This window comes from Lucilia sericata, unplaced genomic scaffold, assembly GCF_015586225.1.
Source record: "Lucilia sericata isolate MDLA Ls3-8-SP2 unplaced genomic scaffold, ASM1558622v1 Contig000697F_arrow, whole genome shotgun sequence".
NCBI lineage: Eukaryota > Metazoa > Arthropoda > Insecta > Diptera > Calliphoridae > Lucilia > Lucilia sericata.
The window spans coordinates 102,468-127,500 of record NW_023994700.1 but is presented as its reverse complement, the minus strand read 5'-3'; the positions used below and the strand labels follow the sequence as shown (position 1 = coordinate 127,500).

The following is a 25,033-nucleotide window of genomic DNA, read 5'->3' as shown; positions in this document are numbered from 1 at the left end:
GATTATACAATTAAACATCAAAAAAGACATGCATAGTTGCATGTAAAAAATCACCGTATAAATGTTCATGATTCTTTGGAAGATTCTCAAAAGAGAATTGGAAAAAACAGACGTCTGAAAAGTCTTCATGTAAATTGCGCCTATAGCCTCAAAATGCATAATACTTCGAGACTTTATAATGAGTCGATAGATCCGCTTAAAAAATGCAAAAGTTTGTAATTTTATTTGTAGTCTGTCTACAACATAAAACAAGGAAAACAAATAACTACAACTACATATTTTTGTAACCCCACATCATGACATTTCCTATGGAAGTGCCAACAGTGAAAGTTTTTTTCTTAAGACGCTATATATTCTTGTTTATTAGAAATACATTTGCTTGTAAAAAGGTCTATGTGTTTTTTTTTAACAACTTTTCAAATGAGATGAAATTCATAGCATATTGGATCCTAATTATTTTTAACATCAAAATCGACCAGTTCCATTCCGGTTCAATTCTGGTTTAGGTTTAGTTCAGTTCGAAATCCCCCTGTTCTACTACAATTCTCGTTCAGTTCTAGTTCAGTTTTAGTTCAGCTTTAGTTCAGTTCTAGTTTAGTTCCAATTCAGTTCTAGTTCAGTTCTAGTTCAGTTCTAGTTCAGTTCTAGTTCAGTTCTAGTTCAGAGTTCAGTTCTAGTTCAGTTCTAGTTCAGTTCTAGTTCAGTTCTAGTTCAGTTCTAGTTCAGTTCTAGTTCAGTTCTAGTTCAGTTCTAGTTCAGTTCTAGTTCAGTTCTAGTTCAGTTCTAGTTCAGTTCTAGTTCAGTTCTAGTTCAGTTCTAGTTCAGTTCTAGTTCAGTTCTAGTTCAGTTCTAGTTCAGTTCTAGTTCAGTTCTAGTTCAGTTCTAGTTCAGTTCTAGTTCAGTTCTAGTTCAGTTCTAGTTCAGTTCTAGTTCAGTTCTAGTTCTAGTTCAGTTCTAGTTCAGTTCTAGTTCAGTTCTAGTTCAGTTCTAGTTCAGTTCTAGTTCAGTTCTAGTTCAGTTCTAGTTCAGTTCTAGTTCAGTTCTAGTTCAGTTCTAGTTCAGTTCTAGTTCAGTTCTAGTTCAGTTCTAGTTCAGTTCTAGTTCAGTTCTAGTTCAGTTCTAGTTCAGTTCTAGTTCAGTTCTAGTTCAGTTCTAGTTCAGTTCTAGTTCAGTTCTAGTTCAGTTCTAGTTCAGTTCTAGTTCAGTTCTAGTTCAGTTCTACTTTAGTTCTAGTTTAGTTCTAGTTCAGTTCAAGTTCAGTTCTAGTTCAGTTCTAGTTCAGTTCTAGTGCTGTTCTAGTTCAGTTCTAGTTCAGTTCTAGTTCAGTTCAGTTCTAGTTCAGTTCTAGTTCAGTTCTAGTTCAGTTCTAGTTCAGTTCTAGTTCAGTTCTAGTTCAGTTCTAGTTTAGTTCTAGTTCAGTTCTAGTTCAGTTCTAGTTCAGTTCTAGTTCAGTTCTAGTTCAGTTCTAGTTCAGTTCTAGTTCAGTTCTAGTTCAGTTCTAGTTCAGTTCTAGCTCAGTTCTAGTTCTAGTTCAGTTCTAGTTTCAGTTCTAGTTTCAGTTCTAGTTCAGTTCTAGTTCAGTTCTAGTTCAGTTCTAGTTCAGTTCTAGTTCCAGTTCAGTTCTATTTCAGCTCTAGTTCAGTTCTAGTTCAGTTCTAGTTCAGTTCTAGTTCAGTTCTAGTTCAGTTCTAGTTCAGTTCTAGTTCAGTTCTAGTTCAGTTCTAGTTCAGTTCTAGTTCAGTTCTAGTTCAGTTCTAGTTCAGTTCTAGTTCAGTTCTAGTTCAGTTCTAGTTCAGTTCTAGTTCAGTTCTAGTTCAGTTCTAGTTCAGTTCTAGTTCAGTTCTAGTTCAGTTCTAGTTCAGTTCTAGTTCAGTTCTAGTTCAGTTCTAGTTCAGTTCTAGTTCAGTTCTAGTTCAGTTCTAGTTCAGTTCTAGTTCAGTTCTAATTCAGTTCTAGTTCAGTTCTAGTTCAGTTTTAGTTAAATTCTAGTTCAGTTCTGGCTCAGTTCTAGTTCAGTTCTACTTCAGCTCTAGTTCAGTTCCAGTTCGATGCTAGTTCAGTTCTAATTCAGTTCTAGATATAGAGGTCCCTTCAAAAACTACACATAGACCATTTTTGGCTGTCAAGGCAACGACATAAATGAATATGAAGAAATAAGGCAAAACAAAGTACTTCCACATATTATTTCTCTTTTTTTTTTTTTTTTGTTGTCATTCAGGCATTTAGTTGTTGAAGTATCAACAACATGTTTTCTTTCATGCCACATGCCACCAACAAACACTTCTTCATGAACTTCTTAGCCATTTTGTGTGGATTTTTCTTTGCTTTTAAGTACCTTAAGCGCCTATTTGTCTGCCTTAGGGGGCATAAATTCATGTGTAATTTGTTTTCCAAGTTCTTCAGCCAAACCCGCCAACCAACAACCACTTTCTGCGCTACTTAAGCGGTGCATATACACAAGCACACAGTGTATATACAAACTCCTGCACTAGTCGTCACCCAACTGGTAAGTAGTTAAGGAAGTTCATTGTACTCTTGTTGTTGATTATGAAATAGTTAGTCTCCTAACAATAGTTGGTTTGCTACATATGTATGTACGTTTCATATACTCACTCCTATATACTTACTGTGTTTTTTTTTTCTATAAACCATGAAATTTCAAATAATGGTGTTAACGTTTCTATTTGTTTCCAAAAGATGTAGATAAAATTTACATTACAAAACAATATCCATATAATTACGTAAGTACGTCATACAATTTTATTGTGGAATAGACCGCTTTGTTTAGTTTCCTTTAAAAATTAAGTTCTCACTTGAATGATATCATAATGGAATATTAAGATTAAATTGTCTGGTAGCATATTTCTGGCATTGATCCCTTCTGTTCCAACAAATACACAGCATTTCTGTGGCGAGGTTGACATTCGGCAGAGAGAAATTGATCCCAGAAATTCCAACTTTTTGTAAAAACTGTAAGGATCTTTTCATTTTTTAAAATGATTCAAAAAACAAGCAAGTCTAATTAGATCAGGGATGTATTTTTATGTCAACACACACAAAAAAAGTGAAACAGCTGTTTCCATCTTACTTTGTTATTGTTTTATACAAATCGTGTAAACACACTTATTTTGTCATACGGATGGAATTTTCATTAGACTTTACGTTCTAGGTCAGTTCTAATTCAGTTCTAGTTCAGTTCTAGTTTAGTTCAGTTCTAGTTCAGTTCTAGTTCAGTTCTAGTTCAGTTCTAGTTCAGTTCTAGTTCAGTTCTAGTTCAGTTCTAGTTCAGTTCTAATTCAGTTCTAGTTTAGTTCTAGTACGTAAAGTGTGATCGTGTAAAGGGTTCTTAAGGGAAATGCAATGCTATTTATAACCATTAAAACTAAACACATTAATCAATGGTTAAATTATTTAAAGTATTCTAAATTAGCATTATAATGCATTATATGATTGAGACCATTAAAAAGGCCACCCAACCATTCTCATTCCAACAAAAAACCCAACTTACAAAACTAGCAAATGGGTCGTTGCTGCTAATGTCCATTGTAATGTGCAAATGAACTCTTGCACTAACTTGTTAACATTTGCACACTTCCTAACAAGTTTTCAATTCCATAAAGGGGGTTAGATGGTTCCTTGGTTTGTTTTAAAAACAACATGACTTGAATTTCTTTCCACCACTGCTGGTTCCAAGTAATGCATATATGGATGCATAACAATGTAAATACATACAAACAAATATGAACAATGCCATCAAATATGCAGGCCTGCGAATGAATGAATGAATGACTTGCAATTGTTAAAAGTGTTTATGACTTTTTGTACAATTCATATGTACAATTGTGGCAATATGTGTTTAAAGCCGTTAGTTTGGCTTCATATACCACCCACTTAGGACTGAATACATTTGTTAAAACACTTGCTAATGACATCATTTATAATAATTATTTTAAAAACACAAATGTAATCGTTATAGCATAGCTGTGGTCACAAGTTAAAAACGACTAAGTCGACTTATTCACATTAATACAAAATCCCCTATACTTTAACAAACTTTTCTCAAGAAATATTCATAAAAACCGTTGGTTTTACGAGTTAAAAGTAAATTTTCTTGAAAATATACATTTCAGCTTAGGCTGTTTTTGCTTTTAATCACACATATGTTGTTCTGTAGAACATATTCGTACATAAGTATTTGTTGTTGTTATTGTCTATGTTTCTTGGTACGAAATATTTTTTGTATAAATTCATACATAGTTTTGTTAAAAACTTTTTGCTTCAGTGCATTTTTATGATCATTTTTTATGAACAACGGCATTAAATTACAATTAATCATTAACAATTGAAAATCCACTACAATGTTTAACAATTCACTTCTCAATCTCAATTGTTTCGTGATCTTTTCTTTTCTGCAATTAATTTCAATAACAAATTGAGTTTGTTATTATAATTACGTAGTAACTATGTATGTAAATGCGATCCCCACCCACTAGATCAATAAATTGATTAAAATCTCAGTGACAGAACGATGACAATGTTTAGCGATTAAACAGTAATTAGTGATCTTGTTAGATGGGCGTTTTACGCTTTTAGTGGCAGCTATAGAACGCAATATGATTGAAAAAAGCTGAATACTTTCCAGGGAAATAATTGGTTTCACTAAGTATTTTCTATTTGAAGACTTTTAGGAGCTATCATTCGGAACTTTTAGTACTCTCCGGAATATATAAAATTCTTTAATTTTCTCTTTTTCATCTAAATAGCTTTAGGTCAGCGCCAAATAACTTGGCGTTATCTTTGACAGAACATTATTATGTAGTATGAACGTACTCTCTAGATTTGCAAAGGTCTTGGAGGCATTATATATACATATGTTTGCATAAGAGCCATAGGTGCGTACTGGCCAGTGAACCAAAGTAACGTTAAATGGCTTTTTGAGTCTAATAATCCTATATGGGGTAGTCGTCTGGTGACATGTAATGGATGCAATTTGTTCCAGGAGAAATGAAAAGATTGTCGATCTTATACTGAGTCCCTATAATGACATCGATTACTGTATTCCGAAACCATTTTTTAAGAGGAACTTTCGGTATTATATCTCAACAGAGTATCATTAATATCTCTCCATTGCTATAAATTGTATAGGTGTCTACATTGATGGATCCACCACAATAAAAAGAATTAAATGAAGAGTTCCTTCAAGTAGTAGCGATCGGATATCTAATATGGATATCGGAATCTATACTGATAGTTAAGCTCTTATAAAATCCATGATGGATCCAAGGCGATATAAAGAGTTCAATGAAGAGTTCCTTCAAGCTGAAATAGCAGCGATCTTTTAAGAGGAACATAGTATCATTAATATCTCTCTATCATTATAAATCATGTCTACACTGATGGATCCATCACAATAAAAAGAGTTAAATGAAGAGTTCCTTCAAGTAGTAGCGATCGGATATCTAATATGGATATAGGAATCTATATTGATAGTCAAGCTGTTATAAAATCCTTGATGGATCCAAGACGATATAAAGAGTTTCTTCAAGCTGAAATAGCAGCGATTGGATATGTAATACGTATATATGAGAATCTATACTGATAGTCAAGCTGATATCAAATTCCTTTCTTTCTCATCAAAACTTGTCCATGAATGTAGGGCATTCTTTCTCTGGATGAGATGACGAGACATTCGCCCAATTAGGGTCATGGGACATGAATATGTAGACGGCAAGAATATGATTATGTATTGGCGATAGTAGGAACTAGACATACATTGATTCTGAGGTGTTGCTCGAGAACTGCCATTTCGTGACATTCACTATATCTCCGCTTCAATGACAATAGTTTTCATGTCTTCACTGATGGAATGAAGACAATGAAAAGATTTAGTGGTGGTATCTTTATTGAAGAATATAATAATGATAGAACTGTCAAGTTGCTCTCAAATTCCTGATCGATGTGTATTCCACATCAAAATGCTTGGCATTCTTTCTTTAAACGAGATGACGAGACATAAGATTATCACTCCTATTTGGGTCAATGGGCAGGGTTAGGTAAATGGTAATATGACTGCTGATATATTAGCGAGAGCAGGAACCAATCAATTCTGGGGTATTCCTCTATCAGTCATTTAAAGACATATTTTTAAAACATGCTATACTAATCTTTACCGAACTTTGTGGCCTTGTATGGATGCATACTAAATTGTCTATTTCCTGATATTAATAAGACTTCCTTATAATGACTTCTGTAAAAGTGAAGAAGATGAAGATTTAGAGAAACCCGTAACCGCAATAATCCAGCATTAGACAACAATAGGGTCGGCACTAGGATCGCCTATCAAACAAATTTAATTATAACGAATTTATGGGTCTATTACAGAATTCCATTCCGATCGAAAGTGAATGACTGGATTAAAACTTTAAAAAGCAATAACTTTAATCACATTTCAATAAGAAAAATAGGAAAAAATAACTCCACTTTTAATCGGAACGCAATTCTGTGACAGTACCCTACATTTCTCGATAGTATTGGATATACCTAGTAACTAGTAACTACATCTTTAATTACTCTTTCTCTTCATTTTATATTCCACTCTCTATCCTCTTTCTTATATACTTCTTACAAAGAGTCCTACGGGACCCAAGTCAAGGTGGATCAAGTGCAGTACAGCAACTTGTGAAAACCTAATTTAGGAACGTACACCATTTCTTCTAGATTCTGGAAAACTTATATCTAATTTTAGTTCTTTAGTTAGAAAAATCGATTTATTTCTTTGAAAGTAATTATTTTTTCAAATCATAACAGGACAAGGTCATTGACACAATATACATATGTAAAAAAAAACAAACTGACAGTTTAATTATAGTTTATTTTAATAATATTTACTTCATTATAAACAAATGTTTATTTTTATCAATTGAATAATAACAATATGATTCATTTCTCACGATATACAATTGTCATTAATTATGTACACACTTGTCATCCGAAAAAAAAAGACCCCAACAGTTTTTGGTGACTATAGCCGAACTAGTGATATTAGCTATAATTTGGGTTACATGGCAAATTATCGGGAAGCATTCATTGTAACTATTTTAAAATTGAACTTTTAGAAAACTCAATAAACTTTATAAATAAACTTCTTTAGGGCCCGATATCTCGTAAACCTGATGCAATAAAAATATTCTGAAGCCACCTGCGGATTAGTCTATGGTTTTCGAACTTTTTCATATTTCCCTGATCTGTGTAACTGAAAAAGTTATAGCCCTAATAAACAAACAACTAACGGTTTTAATTTTCTCTATTCTCATGTATTCTTTTTTTACTCTTTTATTATACTTTTTAATTAGTTTAGTTTAGGTTTATTTCTTATTATTACCATTTATATTAGTGCAGTATGTATGTATATTTGTACCTGATGAAAAAAATAGTGAAAATAAAATTCACTCAATAAACAAAACCCCATTAATTCCGTTACTAAACATAAACACATTTGTGTGTCAGTATTATGGCGGCATGTTTATTAGACCGGACCTTGAAAAATAGATAAATCTTTGGTATTCAAATTTGAGACTACTGGACAGTGTAAGACCTGTGGCGAGTTGTGACTGAAAGTTTGTAAATCATATCTATTGGAAATATACAATTATATGCTATAGACTTTTACAATTTTAATCTCAAATAAGAGATCACATTTAGATCAATAAAGAGGTTAATTTGTTCCATACACTTGGTAATGAAACTTTTTTTATTCTTCCATAAACTTCGTTCAAATCTTTCGCAATTAACGGGGTTTTATCAACCGATTACTATTAAAACTAACATAACTTAGTTCTTGAGTCATCCAAGTCGAATCTCCATATATTTTAAGGGCGGGTCTAATGTTCACTATATGTATGTATGATTTTATGTGCAGGCGTAATTGTGTAACTAGAACATGTCTATCAAAATATTACAAAAAAGAATAATAAAAATTAATGAATAACAACATAATTAGGAATGGGAGATGGTATGCTAGCAAATGGAATTGGTACTTATTCAAGGCCAAAAGTACTTAATTTGCATTAAGTTGAAGGTACATTTATGACAATTATTTTAAACCTACTAGTCATATAACTAATGAACAAGGGGAGAATATTAGCTTAAATGTTCAGAATGTTGTAGGATCAATCAATTTCAATCTAATTTCGTAATCGTAGTGTCTGAAATGTGTTAAATTCTCAGTTGATAAACTAGTTGATTAACCAATTACTTCTATAACAATTTGTAAATTATGGATATAGTTTGGACAAATAGAATAAACTACAGAAAACTACCAACTAAGGCTCCAGATTTAAAAAAGATCGGTATCTTATTGACCCTACACTCCCATAATACCATCTACAGACAATCAATTTATTATAATAAACCGCTCTATAGACCAGACTAAAGATAGGACTATAGCATAGACTAGAGACTAGACTATAAACTAGACTATAGACTAGACTATAGACTAGACTATAAACTAGACTATAGACTAGACTATAGACTAGACTATAGACTAGACTATAGACTAGACTATAGACTAGACTATAGACTAGAACTATAGACTAGACTATAGACTAGACTATAGACTAGACTATAGACTAGGACTATAGACTAGACTATAGACTAGACTATAGACTAGACTATAGACTAGACTATAGCTAGACTATAGTAGACTAGACTATAGACTAGACTATAGACTAGACTATAGACTAGACTATAGACTAGACTATAGACTAGACGATAGACTAGACTATAGACTAGACTATAGACTAGACTATAGACTAGACTATAGACTAGACTATAGACTAGACTATAGACTAGACTATAGACTAGACTATAGACTAGACTATAGACTGACTATAGACTAGACTATAGAGACTAGACAATAGACTAGACTATAGACTAGACTATAGACTAGACTATAGACTAGACTATAGACTAGACTATAGACTAGACTATAGACTAGACTATAGACTAGACTATAGACTAGACTATAGGACTAGACTATAGACTAGACTATAGACTAGACTATAGACTAGACTATAGGACTAGACTATAGACTAGACTATAGACTAGACTATAGACTAGACTATAGACTAGACTATAGACTAGACTAGACTAGACTATAGACTAGACTATAGACTACACTATAGATTGTGGGATACAGTAGTCATATTCTCGGTTATATTGATCGCATTACCCAAAACAGATGCATGTCCAACTCCGTTAGAACTGAGTATAAATGCCAAGTACATGGCCTGTTGTTTGACCGTGATATTGGAGAAAGGCCAATGCATGAGTACAAAAAGGGCATGAGATTGAGTACTCCTTATCGCTTTCAGTTTCGGTGAATAAGTAAAATTAATCAGGAATTTACATTAAGTTAAAGGATGTACTTTAGTGATCAGCTGCAGATAATCAGCGCGAACACAGTTTACAGTCCCCACTATCGTAATGTAGGGTTTAAGTTTATTTAATATTATTATTAAATATTATTTTTATTACAATTTAAAACAAAAACACACTCGTTCAGTTCACTTTTACATAGTCTGTTTGAAGAGCTTATGTATGTTAATAGGGAATAATGTCTAAATATCGGATTACCAGTCCACCATCATTATTCTATTTAAATGATTACAACAATTCTTCTAACCATGACCAAGCAGTTCGTCAGTCTGTCAGTCAGTCCATCATTCATTAACATACTCGCTAGCTGATTGGTACACATTTTAAACATTACCACCAGTACTGATATAAATATAATTTTATTATTTGTACTTTTTGCAGTTTTTGAGAACATTGTACAAGTTTTACGTTTTTAATAGTTAAAAAAAGAAACACAACTTCAAACGAATGTAGAATAGAACCATGAAGAGAAATGACTACATATTTGTATAAAAGTTTATTGGAATATTTTTTTTTTTCTATTTAAATTTAGTTTATTAACGCTATACACGTACTAAATATCAAGCGACTACTTGTCTAGTCCATAAACACACTTCTGTTAGCACTAAACTATCTGCACACTTTGGCAATTTCCTAGATTAACAACCGGAATAGCTTTTTTAAGTGAAATTTTACAGATTTAGTTTGTAATGCTTGTTTTTTTTTATTGGCAAATTTTGAAACTAAAACTGATAAAAAATAAGTACAGTAAAAGGGTTTTAGATTTTAGAACTAGTCAGAGCCAAAATCAATTTTACTCCCCACAAATTTTAGATTTTTAGAGCGAAAACCTAAATAAACCTAAACAATAACCGAGAGAAAGTCATGTAAACTAGGTTCACACCCATGTTGACGAACTTAGGATCAGATAGATCAGAGAAATGTGACGACCCCAACGTTATATAGAGAATCGTTTCCAGAAGATGAGTAATTGTTTCCTCCTCCGCCTCATTCTGGCAGCTTCTACAAAAATCATTATATGGACCAGTAATAACCGATAAAAGTGCGTTCAGATGCCTTCTACTGAGATGTTCTATGAAGCGAGACCACAGCGTCCTTGCAATCGTGCAAGTATGCTCATGAGACCAACGTTCTTGAGCTAAACTATAACATGTTGCATATATGAATTTCTTAATGGCCGATAGTGGATGCCACAGAATTGGTCGTTGTTCAGAGTAGCCATTCTCGTCCCCACTTTCGCTAAAGTATCAGCAATGTTGTTGCCGTTTGTGTTCCCGTGTCCTTTGAGCCAAACATTGGTAAATGGTTGAATGTCTCGCCATCTCATTCAGAATAATCACTGATTATACAATACCGAAAATCTCTCGTTATTAACGGTTCCGGAATACAATAGTCAGTGAAAAAGTGTAGGTCTGGGAGGAGATCTGCATGACCATGGAGATGAATAGTTCAAACTCTACGCAAATCACCTGATGACATTGCAAATGCCGCCTTCAACTGGTTATCCCAGTCATACATATATGGAGACAACAACTTGAGAATGAAATATCACAAAGCGGTCTTAGTTGTAAGAAAATATGCAGAAAGTATCTATCAGATATGAATGGAGCCAATTTGTGGTGCCCCTCTGTTCCTCATAGGAATCACTGGACATAATAATAATATGTTTAGTTTCTTTGGGTAATTTTACATGCAACTTAATTGGTCTCTGTGGACACGATTACTATAAATAGTGTCACCTACATTGGCAAACCTAACCTACATTAAACAAAATTTTCGTGAGGTATTCAATATAATAAATGTGAAGAGGTGCTTGGGGCGGTGGGCTAAACGCCTCACATTTTATACATGAAGTTGTAAGGGCTTTTATTTGTTAACGAATTTTGTTCATGTTAATCTTAAATTAAAAAAAATTAATTGAATTTGTGCCATTTTTAACAAAAAAAAAAAAAAAAAACAACTGTCAGTAAAAAATTTAGCAGAAAATATATTAAAATAGTAGTAGTACTTTTGTAGGGCACCGATTGCTAATAGTATTGTATCTAATACTTATATAGGTCAGTAATCAAATAAAGTTAGTTTTAAACATAAATTTATTTGACAAAATATTGAAAAACGTTTGACTTCGTTATAAGAGAATTTTTTTAAACGTGGCTTATGAACCCCTCTAGCAAGGCGAATGTACTATAAGGTGAAGTCATTTCATTTTGCGGCGAATTCATGAATTTTTTTATATATGAAGTTTGACAGCTTCAGTTTTGAGAGAGAATTTTTTTATATGGAGTTTGACAGCTTCGGGCTAAATTTCCATGGACAAATAACAATCAGCTGTTGAAATGACTTCACCTCCTGTAGTAGTCTGTTATAAGAACAAAATGACAAAATAATAAAATTAAACAAACTAAAATCGAACTTGACAGTTGATAAATTTCTGACACATTTTCTCTAAATGTCATAAACTAGATTTTTATATGTTTGTTTTTTTAACACAAGTGTAATATATATATATTTATTTTGTACATGTTGGTATATATAAACAATTCGACTTATTTTTACACAAAATTTCAAATATTTATTTATAAATTTGAATATTTAAAATGCAATAAAATACTCTTAAAAAATCAAATTCAAAATATTTTACAGCAAAATTGTCTCTTAAAAATTGAAATAAAAATTTGTGAAAATATTAAGAGAATTAATTAACGAATCTGACTCACAAACATATGATATAATTATTAGAATAAATACAATATAAAAGAACGAAAGTTACACGTTAAAAACCCGTTTAATTGATCTTTAAAGTTAAATATTTTAACATACTAGGCGACTAATACACTTAAAAAGTGACAACTAACTCTCCCCCCCTTACAATGAGGTAAATAGATCAGTTCAATTCTCTTTTCCCCAGGGAGTTAAAGTCGAATAAAAGAAAATCCTAAAAAGTCTCTTCAAGTATATTTAAACTTTACCTCATTTTATTAGAGCACCAGTTTTAAACATTTGAAAATGTTTAAAGAATTTTAACACAAAATTCTAATTTGTGAAAGTTCAAAATTTTATACCGAATATTTTACAAGTTGTTTTAATTAAAATGTTTATTTTTAAAAAATTTTTGTTTTGCAAATGGCTAGCAATGACTTAATTTTATAAAAGTGCATTGATAAATTGTTTTGTTTTTTAATTTGTTCTATAAACATTTGCAAATGGAATGTTCCACAATTAAAATGTTTAGTGTTGCAAATTTACAAGTACATAGCACTTGTTTAATGAGTGCACTCACTCTTGAATTATAAAGAATTTTCATGTCACCTCTCTTTCATAGACTTTCTATTAAAGGTAAATGTACATTAACATTTTCTAATATATACATATATAGTATAAAAATTTGTTTAAAAGTCATTTGCTTTTCATTTGTTGTAATATCAAGTGTTTACAAACAATTAAGTATAATTTAAAAAAAAAATACTGATAATATGGCAAATGAAAGTGTCATAAATTTTATTTTTTACACCTAATGGCTAAAGTTCAAAGTTTATCCCCATAACAACTGGGTCCAAATTACCGCATACTTGATCGAATAAGCTTCGATTCTTGTTAGATATCGAATGCTATCAGCTAAAAGGAAAATTACGATCAACTTTACTCGATCGCGCTCAACACTATCGGACCCAGTTTTTCAAATAGTATCTGGAGCGTTTGTTTCAAAATTCTTCATGATCTAAATAATTGGGAATTATCATGAATTTAGATGAAGTCCAAATACCATAGATAAATAAACCTTATTCTCTTACTCAAAGACAATAAACCTATGAGGAAATTAAAGTTCTCCTAGTCTAGAATTTCAACATTAACCCCCATTTTCTTAATTTCTGATTATTTATTATCGCAACGATATATTGACAGTTCTCAAAGAAATATTATTTTAACCGCCAGAATATCTTCCGGTTAGACGATAACCGGAGGTTGTGATATTGGGCCTAAATCTATTAAATGTCTCGTATATTTAAAGAACTTTCCGGATAATTCTTGGGAAAGGAATCATTCCTCTTCATACCTCTCACACATACATTTGTTTGACCCTAACTCCACTTTTGGATCGAATCGATAGAAATATATCAATTTCTGAACATTGAACTCACATTAGAAACTAATTATGTACGTTTGAAGCCCCTTGAAGCCAATAAATATAACTTTCAGACCTACAATAACAAATTGTATAACTTCTCTCCGTAATAACTACTCAAATATGGCTAAAACGGGGCCCTAATGTGTTGGAGAAATTCTAATGTCTGATTCGGATTCAGCGCAGGGTTTAGAAAAGTCTCTACTTTAGACTCTGGGTTGAAAATTCACTGATTTCAGTTCTGTTGAGTTCTGATAATCTTGTATTACCCGCGGACCAAAATTCGGAATCGACAAATGGAAAGTAAAAAATTAATATTAAAGTTACGATGGAGATTTTTCAATCTTTAGGTCACGATATCTCCAAAATCTGAAAAAGTTCTGATTCTGTAGGTTGGCAATCCTTAATGTGTTGGTGAAATTCTAATGCCGGAATCGGATTCAGTGCAGCGTTCAGAATAGTATACTTTAGTCTCTGGGTTAAAAATTCACTGGTTCCATTTAAATTTGTTCACTATCTGAGAATCTTGCAATCCCCGCAGACCAAAAATTGGACACGGCAAATGGAAAGTAAAAAAATAATATATAATTTTTCGATGCATTGTTGTTGTCGTCTCCCTACAATTGTGAGCAAAAGAAAGAACATCGGACAACGGGTCAAGTATACAGCTTGCCATTGGCAAAAATGTAGGGGTGAAAGAGAAGAATGTTCTCGGAGAAAGCATTAAGCAACCTCAGCCTTTAAATATAGGTAAAGGTTCCGACTCTGATATGATAATAAGATCACACACCATCATACCCAAATTCAAAAAGAATAAAGCGAATAGAGCGATTGATGGAGGAGGTAAGTGACAACATAAAACGGCTACCGGGGAAACAGAAGAAGAAATTAAAGATAATGTTCCGAAAGATCATATTGGCTCAATCCAGGACACTCCCAAGGATATGCAGGATTATCTCTCAAGCACTGAAACAAAGAGAATCAGATCTTCCGAGGAGCTGAAAACTGAGTCTTACAATATGTCTCTTAGACAGAATCCTTCGCGTATGGGAGAAAAGGTCAAGCAAGGTATAGTGTAGGCGAGCAAGTCGAACAAAGGGTATCTGAAAAGATGACCTTACAAATGCTAAAACAACTACACACTGAAAAGAAAACAGCCTCCACGTTACGCCAAAGTAACAGAGAGAAGACACCGGGATCTGTTGATTGTTGATTTCTGGTTGCTAATACAAAAATCTGATGTCTAGTTCTTACAACATCACCAGAAGCAAAATTATTAAGTTCCTTGGGGAGATCACAAATAACTGATATTTACCAAATATTTATAGTAAGTGCCTTGAATAATGTTGGATCAGTTTCACTCACAATACTGATCAATTGGAACAAATTTCTAACGGGTTATTAATGGTTTTAAAGAAACTACGGAGAAGAATACCATAAAGCCTGAGATGCAAAATTTAAATAAAAATTTCTTTATACTATAGTTTTGAAATCAGTCTCTTATATAATTTTCAGACTTGGGTCTTTGAATTACATATTATGGATCTGTGAAAAACTAATTGTTTCTCATAAACAATTTTCCAAAACAATTCTTCATTCCACACCAAAAAATAAGGTGTAAATTAATTTTTAAATATTTACTAAATAAATTAAAACAAATACCAATTATTTTCAAAGAAATACATAAATTTTTATTTAAAAAAAATTAAAAAAATCACGAAATAAATAGTAATTGACTTAAATTTAAATAAAAACTTTTTCTTTAAATTCTAGTCACACACGCAAAATATTATACGTTGAACATCAACAATGATTTTACTAAAGTTTAAAATATCTTTAAACTTAAAATACCATTGCGAAAATGCAGAGGTTCTAATGGGTCTAGGTCTATTTTAAGACATTACCAGGTAATAGTAATGCCAGCAGCTTCTTGAGCCTTCAATTCGGCTACAATAAATTCACGAAACTCTTCGTAGGCCTGATCAATGTCAATGTTATGGATAATTTTCTGGAAATTACCGGGTGTCAGACCATAAGCAATCTCAGAAGCGGCAGCATCTAAACGTTTCTTTAAAGATTCCTCGGTTTCGGTGCCACGTTTACGTAAACGTTGTTCCAAAGCCTCCACAGATGGTGGATTATTATAGATTAGTATGGGATTTAAATTGGTCTTCTTCACCTGCTCCACACCTTGGGGTTCAATATCTAAAATACAAACTTTACCGGCATTTTGTACCTTACGTACAGCCTCCTTACTAGTGCCATACATGTTGCCACCAAACGTAGCCGATTCTATAAATTCATCATTGGCCACAGCTTTTTCCATTTCCTCACGGCTGACAAAGTTATAGTGAACACCATCCTCCTCTCCGGGTCGAGGTTTACGCGTGGTATGCGATACACTAAAACCGAAAGTATTGGGAAATTCTGCGAATAGTCTATTCAGCAGAGTACTTTTACCAGAACCCGAAGGTCCACACACAACCACTGGTCTGGGTCCCTGTTTAACCATACTGCTAAATAGTCTATTGGCAATAAAAAGAACGCTAATCATGATTAAAAGTTATACGTTAAACTGGTGAATAAAGTGAGATTATTTGAGATTTTTTTATTTTTTGGGAGGGTTAATGGTGTTGCTTATTTATATTGTTGTTGATGTTACAGTTGTTGCAATTAATATAATGGTGCAACTACGTACTAGAAAAAGAGAGAAAAAGAGACAAGAACATATTTCTAGTTGTAGTGCTGCAGATACGATTATTAAGTTTTGACTATATAGTGCTGGTAATTTTGAATCAATTCGAACATTCTAACAAATTTTGACATGATGTTAAAATGAAAACAAAAAAGTCTTGAAATCTTGGGATCCTGTCAAATAAGTCATATTTATACTTTTTTCATAAAACAATCGAATAGTAATTGTAACCATTGCTTAGTATTTTACCAGCACTAATTATAACCAAAATTATAAGAAGCAAGTGATGAAATTTAAAAGCCAATAATTTATGAAATGAAAACAATTGATAAAATATTTAAAATAAAAATATTGTTTTTAAAATGCAACAAAATTTGTTTTGATACTAGAAATTATAAAAATTTGGATTTCAATTATAATAAACTATAAAAAATTGGAAGTATCACTATATCGAGAAACTGAAAAAATAATAAAAAAGTTTATTCAGTAATTCTTCCATTAACATTTTTCTATAATCTCATTAAACTCATTAAATCAAGCGACCAGCCAGCCGGACATATCTCGATTACAAGGTACAGGTAGAAATTTCAAGCTAAATTCAATAAAATGTTACATGTACTTTTTTGCCTCAAGGATGAAATTGGTTATTCTCTAATGATCGGTTTCCATAGCATCCACACAAAGCCCGCCTTCAGAAATTGACTTGAATCTTCACAATTCACTTCTAAACATTTATATATTGAAATTTTGGTATTACATTTTAATATCGAGGGACTATATTCAATAGTCGCTATCTGTCATTTTTATGAAAATGAGATTTTGATGGCAAAATATTCAGCAAACTATCGCGCATCAGTGATATAAATTTCAAAGAAAAAAAATATTTTTTGGCAATTTTATAGCATTTCTTAAATTTCTCTATCTTAAAAAAAGAAAAATTCTGAATGCAAAACTCTCTATCTTATCCAAAAATTGCTTCAAACTCGATCCCTTTGGATAATTTTCTGTTGCAAAACAAGTCTTCTTAATAATTTGGACATGCTGAACACAAATCCGTCAAAATATTTAAATTCGGTCTAATAGTTTTTGAGATATCGCTCATTATGATACTAATTAAATCAATTTTATTGTCGTGTTTAACCATATAATATTGATTTTGGACCAAAACATTATAATCTGTTGCTTTTTCAACAATTTGGTTTCTTTTCCTCCATTAAATTGTATAAAATATAATATTTATTGATTTTAATTCAAATAAAAATTTTATGTTTCCATGAAAAACTCTCTATCTGTTGGTTGAATGAACATTTTCGTAGAAAAATAAGCTCTATCTGATATAAATTTGTGAATAATTTTGTAAATAATGCAAAAATTAAAATTCTTTTTATATAAAGGTTTAGAATATGGTCGTAAAAATATATTGTAAAAGAAAAAATTAAAAAATCTTCACGAACTAGCGAAATAAGCAGTTTTTTTGCTCTCCTGAAAACTTGTATTATTTTAGATAGAGACTATTGAATATAGTCCCTCGATATTTTATGTAAATATTCAACGATTTTTTTTGCGAATCGGTCCCTATTTGCTTATTTATGTATGTATCTACTATCTATCTATCTATCTATCTATCTATCTATCTATCTATCTATCTATCTATCTATCTAATCTATCTATCTATCTATCTATCTATCTATCTATCTATCTATCTATCTATCTATCTATCTATCTATCTATCTAATCTATCTATCTATCTATCTATCTATCTATCTATCTATCTATCTATCTATCTATCTATCTATCTATCTATCTATCTAATCTATCTATCTATCTATCTACCTACATATATATTCTATCTATTTTAACTCGAGTCAGTTCCAACTAGTAAACAATAAAACTATTTTACGAAGATATCTTAAAAAGTTTTCACTTTTTTTCAAAATGTTCACGCCATTTTATAATTTTTGTAAAAATTTTAAACTTAATTAAACTAGAAACAAACTTAAAACTTTATAGTTGTGTAAAAAAAATCCAAAAAAGTCGAAAGGGTTAAAATTATTCAACATGACGGCATTAATTACAGAAACATTTTACGAAATAATACCAGAATATAAGAGTTAGAGTGTGAGCCCTTAGTTAGCAATAAAAAACCTTTAAATCCTTATATATAATTTAAACAAGCACAATAAATTGTGTTTTGGCAAACAACAGGCTAATAAATTTTCCATTTACGGAATCAACAGCGCCATTTTTGGTAGTGTCATAAAAATGTCTGTAACAAATAAAACCAAAAATATAATTTTGGAGTTTTATTTGTCTGTAATAAATACAAAAATAATGTTAAAATATAATTTTGGGAAAAATACTTGTTTTAGAACACTGCAGTAAGTGAAATTTTAATTATAAAATATGTCTGTAAATAAAGCATAAATATTTATGTTTAAATGAGATTAGTTTTGATTTGAATTAACAAACAATTGTTTAACTAATAATCAAAATAATGTAAATGTCAAATGTCGTGGCTAGAGCAGATATCGGCAAAGAGCTCTCTTAATATCTGGCTTTCAGACAACCCAAATCTAACACATGTGTACAGAAAAAACCGTACAGAGAGTTCAATCATAACTCTTTGATGGTAACAGGTATAAAGCAGGCATCGGCAAAGAGAGCTTATTATCAACTTTAAAAGCGGATGCTTTTATATCAAGTTTTAAGGGATTTATTGTTAGTTCTACTAATTCCTAAACTTACTATATAACTGAATATAATTCCATGACACATGTACGTATATATTTCACCTTTAAAATCATTATTTATTAAATATTTATTATCCTAAAAGTAGAACGTGGTAAAATTTTGTAATTGTTATACAGAAAACTTAAAGAAAAGTTTTACGAAAATTCCCACGAAAACTAAAAGAGTGAAATGAAGTTAAATTATAAACAACAACAAAAACATTTAAATTAAATAGAATTAATTCTTGTAATCACGGTAGAGTATTATGAAACTAAGAGAAAAAAACCCTAACATTAACCTCAATTAGTTAACGAAACAATGATCGCGAAAAAATAATACAAAAAGTATAAAGAAGCGGTTTGTTTAAAATTAATAATTAATATATAATATATAATTTTCAAAAACACTAACGCTAGTAGTTATCTGCTTTAACGGTAAGTAATAATGATCAAAGCAATTAATAAGTTTAATTGAATAATATACAAGATTTATTATTGTTATACTAAAGGCGAAAGTAAGACGACACTCAATAAGATCAAATGATTGGGAAAGAAGATAATTTGAAATTAATACTTAAATAGTTTTAATTTGTTACGGTAAAATAAGTTGACATTATTTAAAGCTTTAATCGTAATTTTTATGAAATCAAAAGTTTAAACTGTTAACTCTAGACTCACCAATAAGTGGATTTATTGAGTCCAAAATTAAACCCATTCATATTTAAAATATTGTATTTAAATAGAAAATTTATAAAATGTTTCCACATTGTATGCTTAGATTTTATCATGTCGAGTATTGCAGAGACATGTTTAAATAAATAAAAAAAAGTATATATAAAACTATTTTATTACTTTTATAAATAAAATTTGTTGCTGGCAAATAAATAATTTAGTTAAATATAAACACGCACAAAATGCTGAGACATCAGGTCTAGAAAAGTAAAATCTTGCAAACTTTGTTATATTTTGGAAAATATCGATTGAATTACAAACAGAAATGTTAAGGTATTAAATCTTAAAAAGGATTTAATGCTATATTAGGTAAACTTTTAGAAAATTTCCTAAAAAACTAGTTAAAGAACAGCGTTGCGCATTCATATTGTTCAAATTACGAAGATTTGCAGCAATTCACACGTACACAACCCGATCGTAAACAAAACTCACTACAAGAGTGTAAAAAAGTGTTTTCTCACCAGTACAATAACATTTTCTTAGCGACTATCTTTCTGCGCTTGCTTGTTCTAGAACAAGTGCAAAGACCTTCTTAAACAACAAGCTTGGAACTAGTGTTGACGCCACTACTTCTGGAAGTCATTACTCAGAACATTATTGTCGTTCTAAAAATACCTCTAAAGAGTTTTCATGGAACTCCTACGTGTTAAATGTATAATTTTTTTACCACAATTGGGTTGCCAACTCAACTCTCATCAGACTTACTTTCGCAGTAGAAAACTGTTGTAATTCTTTTGGAAAATATCTAAATTTTTTACCCAGAGTTAACAATTCAAGTGGATAATTGTGAACGTAATTAAGTACAAACCCTGCAATGCTACGGCTATCAAATGTTTCAGACAGCTGGAGTTCCATATCAATTGAAATGTAGCTATCTTTTACATCTGATATGTATTTCGGACAACTGGAGCAGTCCAGCAGTATATATCTTCTATAATAAAAGAGTTATACATTATATATAAGACTAAAGCCTCCTCTATAACCGGTAGGCCAAGATGCTGAGACGGATTTTAAATAAGAGATCTGCGATGTTCATAATAAGAAGTTTCTAAAAACCACATTGATCGTTAAGTATCGGAGTTGATCCTAGCAGCCCGTAGAGTTTAGTAATCAACATTCAAAATATCTAGAAGTTAAGCACTGGAACCGGTTTTTGCCTTTTAAATCCATGCACCCCTACAAAAAATAAAGAAGATTACTTATGCGAATAAATATACTACCGAAGGGGCAAACCAAGGTTTTCTTAACTACGCGTAAGATGTCATCGAAGAATTTGGTCCTACTACAATACCGTGCTCTTAGAAACTCCTCAGATAAAGTTAAAAAAACGACTTTTATCTGGGAAAGTTTCCCTGTAATGTAAACACACATGAACCGTTAGATTTCAAACAATATTTTTACTAAAAATTCTAGGTATTAGGAGGTCTCTCATCTGCTCTAAAGGTTCAATGAACACTAATCTTCGATTTGTATAATCGGTGGCAAAATATGTATGTATAAAGGTCAAGGTTGTTCTTGTAGCAATGAGACGTGTAAAATCGGTATTGCTTGGTCGTTGAACTTCGACTCTTAACGGTCGTTAGAGGTCGTTTTTACTGAACCTTTTAAAGTTCGATTTGGAGTAATCGGAATTTATTAAATGAAAACAAATGATAATTTAGATTGTTTAGAAAAAAACATTTCACTTAAAAGAAAGGACAATATGCCTCCGATAGGTAGTAATCTGAAGGAGGTCGTGGGTTCTCTTAGCTTCAAAGAATCGAGTAAAATAGTGCACAATTTTCGTAATATATTCCTTCTTATATAATTTACTTCTTTCTTCCCCTCTCCGGGACATGTTACCTTAATGATCTTCCCATCTTGGTGTTATTGCAAACCGGGGGGAAAAGAGGTGCACTACCAATACTAGACTGGAACTACTTGGGATGATTTGACCTTTAGGTTGTAGTCGAGGGTTCTATTCACACCAAAGAATCTGGTAAAGGAGTGTACAATTTTCATAATATATATTCCGATTTACTTTCTTCTTCCCCTCACGGGGACATGTTACCCATATAACCTTCCCATCTTGGTATTATTACAATCCGGCGGAAGAAATGCGCTAACAATACTTCTAGTCTGTCGGTACTATAAACCGGTGGTGTCAAATGTATCCTCAGCCATTCCTTCGAGTGATTTGACAGGTAGGTAGTCGTCTGAAGGAGGTCAAGGATTCTATTGATATCAAATAATCTGATAAAGGAGTGCTTTGTAATATATTCCGATTCACTTCCTTCTTCCCCCAGGGCAGGATACCATAATGATCTTCCCATCTTAGTGTTATTGCAATCCAAGGGGTGGAAAAGGTGAGCCGGGACTATAAACTGGTGGTGCCAAATGTATCCTCAGCCTTACATTGGAATGCTTTGACCTGAGGACAAACCAGGAAGTCTTTTAATATGGTACCACGGAAACTGGTAGCCCACAGGGATATGATAACTTAATGATCTTTTCATCTTGGTGTTATTGCAATCCGGGGGGAAAGAGGTGAGCTGCCAATACTTCTAGTCTGCCGGGACTATAAACTGGTAGTGTCAAATGTATCCTCAGCCTTTTCATGGAATGATTTGACCTGAGGACAAACCAGGGAAGGAAACCGCTAGGCCATAGGGCAAAGTTTTAGATGTATATGTACTAAAATCACAAGGGATCAGCAACAACAAAAAATGTACAGATTAAACTTAAATTTAAAGAAACGTTTTCCCAAAGATTTCATACCTTTACACATATGCCATTAAACACATCTATACACTTTCAGAAAAATAGACAAACATTAAAACCAACATTGTATATTTGTATAACAGCGCAGTTAGTTTTAAGTTTGTTTTGAAAATGTTGTAACAACCGGCAAAAGCCGTCATAACAAATAATGGCCAACAGAAAAAGCCAGCGATATATGTATAGACAGACAACTATAAAGTTGGCTAAAAACAACAAAAATATTTCATGTCTAATTAAAATAGGTGATTTGGTAATGAACTTAAAAGAGCAAGACGAATGAGCAAAAATAAGAAACTTAAAAAGAAAAACTTTCTTTTTTTTGCTTGCTTGGTGGTTGCCACACCAACAGCACCTATTAAGGGAAAATCACTGAAATGCGAGACGCATTTATGAGTTAAAAAGAAAAAATGAAAACATGAAAACTAATTAAATAAACTAAAGTTAAATAAGGCTTAAAGTATGTAACAACAACTACAAAAAAAAGAAAATTGTGTGTAAACCAGATATGTAAAGAAAACGCATAATATTGCCTTTGATGACAAACACCCAAGGAAAATCGATATGTGGTGGTGCAGCAATACAACCCAAAAACATACACACACACATAACCACTTTAAGAAAGAGACGAAACAAAATACCAAAAAGAAAATTTGTTACCATAGATTTAAAGGCAATATAAGCAAGGTATGCCTTGATACAACACAATATGGTTGTTGTTAGGAGATGGTATTTGAGCCCAGTTCAATACTGTTTAAGCCACAAATATTTCTTTTCAAGTTAAGTCTATAAATAAAGTATTAAAAATAAGCTTAAATTGCTAATGATTTAACTAACAGCCATATAAGGATGGTGTTTACCGATACGTACTTAGAAAATGTGGCTTTTGAATTTCAAAAGCAAACTAAACAGAAAAATAACGGTAATGTTATAGCCTTAATCGTTAAATGCAAGTATACATACACGCATATACACACACATACTCAAACCTATAGATATAGACAAATATTTCAAACGTTTTAAGGGGTTTAGTACCCATGGCTGTTTAACTAAATATCGTTACAAACATAAAAGGCGTGGTACTAGAATATGTTAAAAAAAAATCGCCGGAAAATCTATTATCTATAAAATATCAAAAATGTGTTAAACCCCTTAAGGCATATAATGCCAAATATAAATCTTACATACCTTTTTTCTTCTTATTTAGTTGTACTGAATTCAATATTTATTGATTGTTAAGCTCAACGTGTTTTGAATTTTTTTTTCTATATAATCAAAAATCTTTTATTATTTCTTTTCTTTTTAAAGATTCTCTTTAGTTATATATTTTTTTATTATTTCTACGTATTATTCTCGATAAATGAAAAATCCAATAGATACAATATTTTTCCTCACACAAGCTTTTTATTTTTGTTCACACCACCACCCTTCGTTATAACACAGATTCGTTTGTAAGATAAAAGAAAAGTTGTGATTTTTCTTTTTTTCCTACTTGCAGTTCTCTAGTTTTAAATATAATTTTATTATTTCACCCTTCTGCTTTTTTTTAAATTTCGTTTAACAAACTTTTTCAATAAACAGCTGAATTTAAACGTACTATACACAACCACGTCCGTCACTAGACTGTTTTTAAGCTTTTGCTAACACACTCACCGAAGGTGGCAGGAAAAGAAAATTCACACTAAATTCTGTTTGTTTGTGTGCTTTTTTAATAAAAGAAATATTTTGGATGCGCTTCAGTGAAAAGTACTGAATGAAAAAGTATCTACACAATTGTTTGCTCTAGTGAAAATCACCATAAGAATATGTGTAAATTTCGCTCTTTTTTAATAGGGAAACATTTTCTCTTATTAGATTTTTCTCTTCGCAATTGCAATTTGTAGCATTGCCAGATTTAAAGTGTATGTTTTAAATAGAAATTGGGGTGGCCAGTTTATGGGTTTTTTTTTATCTATTGTGGACTTTTTAATAGATATGATAATTTTGTGCTTTAACTGCCTGATAACAGTAATAGACTAAACCAAAATAGACAAGACTACAGACTAGGTTAGACAAAATTAGAGACTGCAGACTAGATTATAACGTCGACTATAGACTAGACTACAGATTACACAACAGACTATGACTCGTCCACAGACTAGACTATGACTAGTCTATATACATAATCTAAACTATAGACTACTTTAGACTAGCCCATAGACTAGACTATAGACTAGCCCATAGACTAGACTATAGACTAGACTATAGACTAGACTATAGACTAGACTATAGACTAGACTATAGACTAGACTATAGACTAGACTATAGACTAGACTATAGACTAGACTATAGACTAGACTATAGACTAGACTATAGACTAGACTATAGACTAGACTATAGACTAGACTATAGACTAGACTATAGACTAGTCTATAGACTAGACTATAGACTAGACTATAGACTAGACTATAGACTAGACTATAGACTAGACTATAGACTAGACTATAGACTAGACTATAGACTAGACTATAGACTAGACTATAGACTAGACTATAGACTAGACTATAGACTAGACTATAGACT

The 25,033-nt window shown here is 31.7% G+C and overlaps 2 protein-coding genes across 4 annotated transcripts in view; both read right to left on the bottom strand.

Moving 5' to 3' along the window:
* LOC119607462 (dihydropyrimidinase-like) overlaps positions 1 to 25,033 on the bottom strand; it is a 61,971-nt gene that overhangs the window by 10,151 nt on the left and 26,787 nt on the right. The window contains exon 1 of one of the 3 annotated variants that reach the window (XM_037961382.1): positions 23,660 to 24,116. The exons of the other annotated variants lie outside the window; for them this stretch is intronic. The gene's annotated coding sequence lies outside the window, so the exon portion shown is untranslated. Of the gene's footprint in view, positions 1 to 23,659; positions 24,117 to 25,033 lie in introns of those variants that run through there. 3 annotated transcript variants of the gene reach the window in all.
* The window catches only part of LOC119607465 (guanylate kinase-like), a 36,579-nt gene continuing 26,769 nt past the window's right edge, over positions 15,224 to 25,033 (bottom strand). The window contains exon 2 of the mRNA XM_037961387.1: positions 15,224 to 16,255. Within this exon, the coding sequence (XP_037817315.1) occupies positions 15,459 to 16,112 (654 nt within the window). The 5' untranslated portion in view covers positions 16,113 to 16,255 and the 3' untranslated portion in view covers positions 15,224 to 15,458. The remainder of the gene's footprint in view (positions 16,256 to 25,033) is intronic.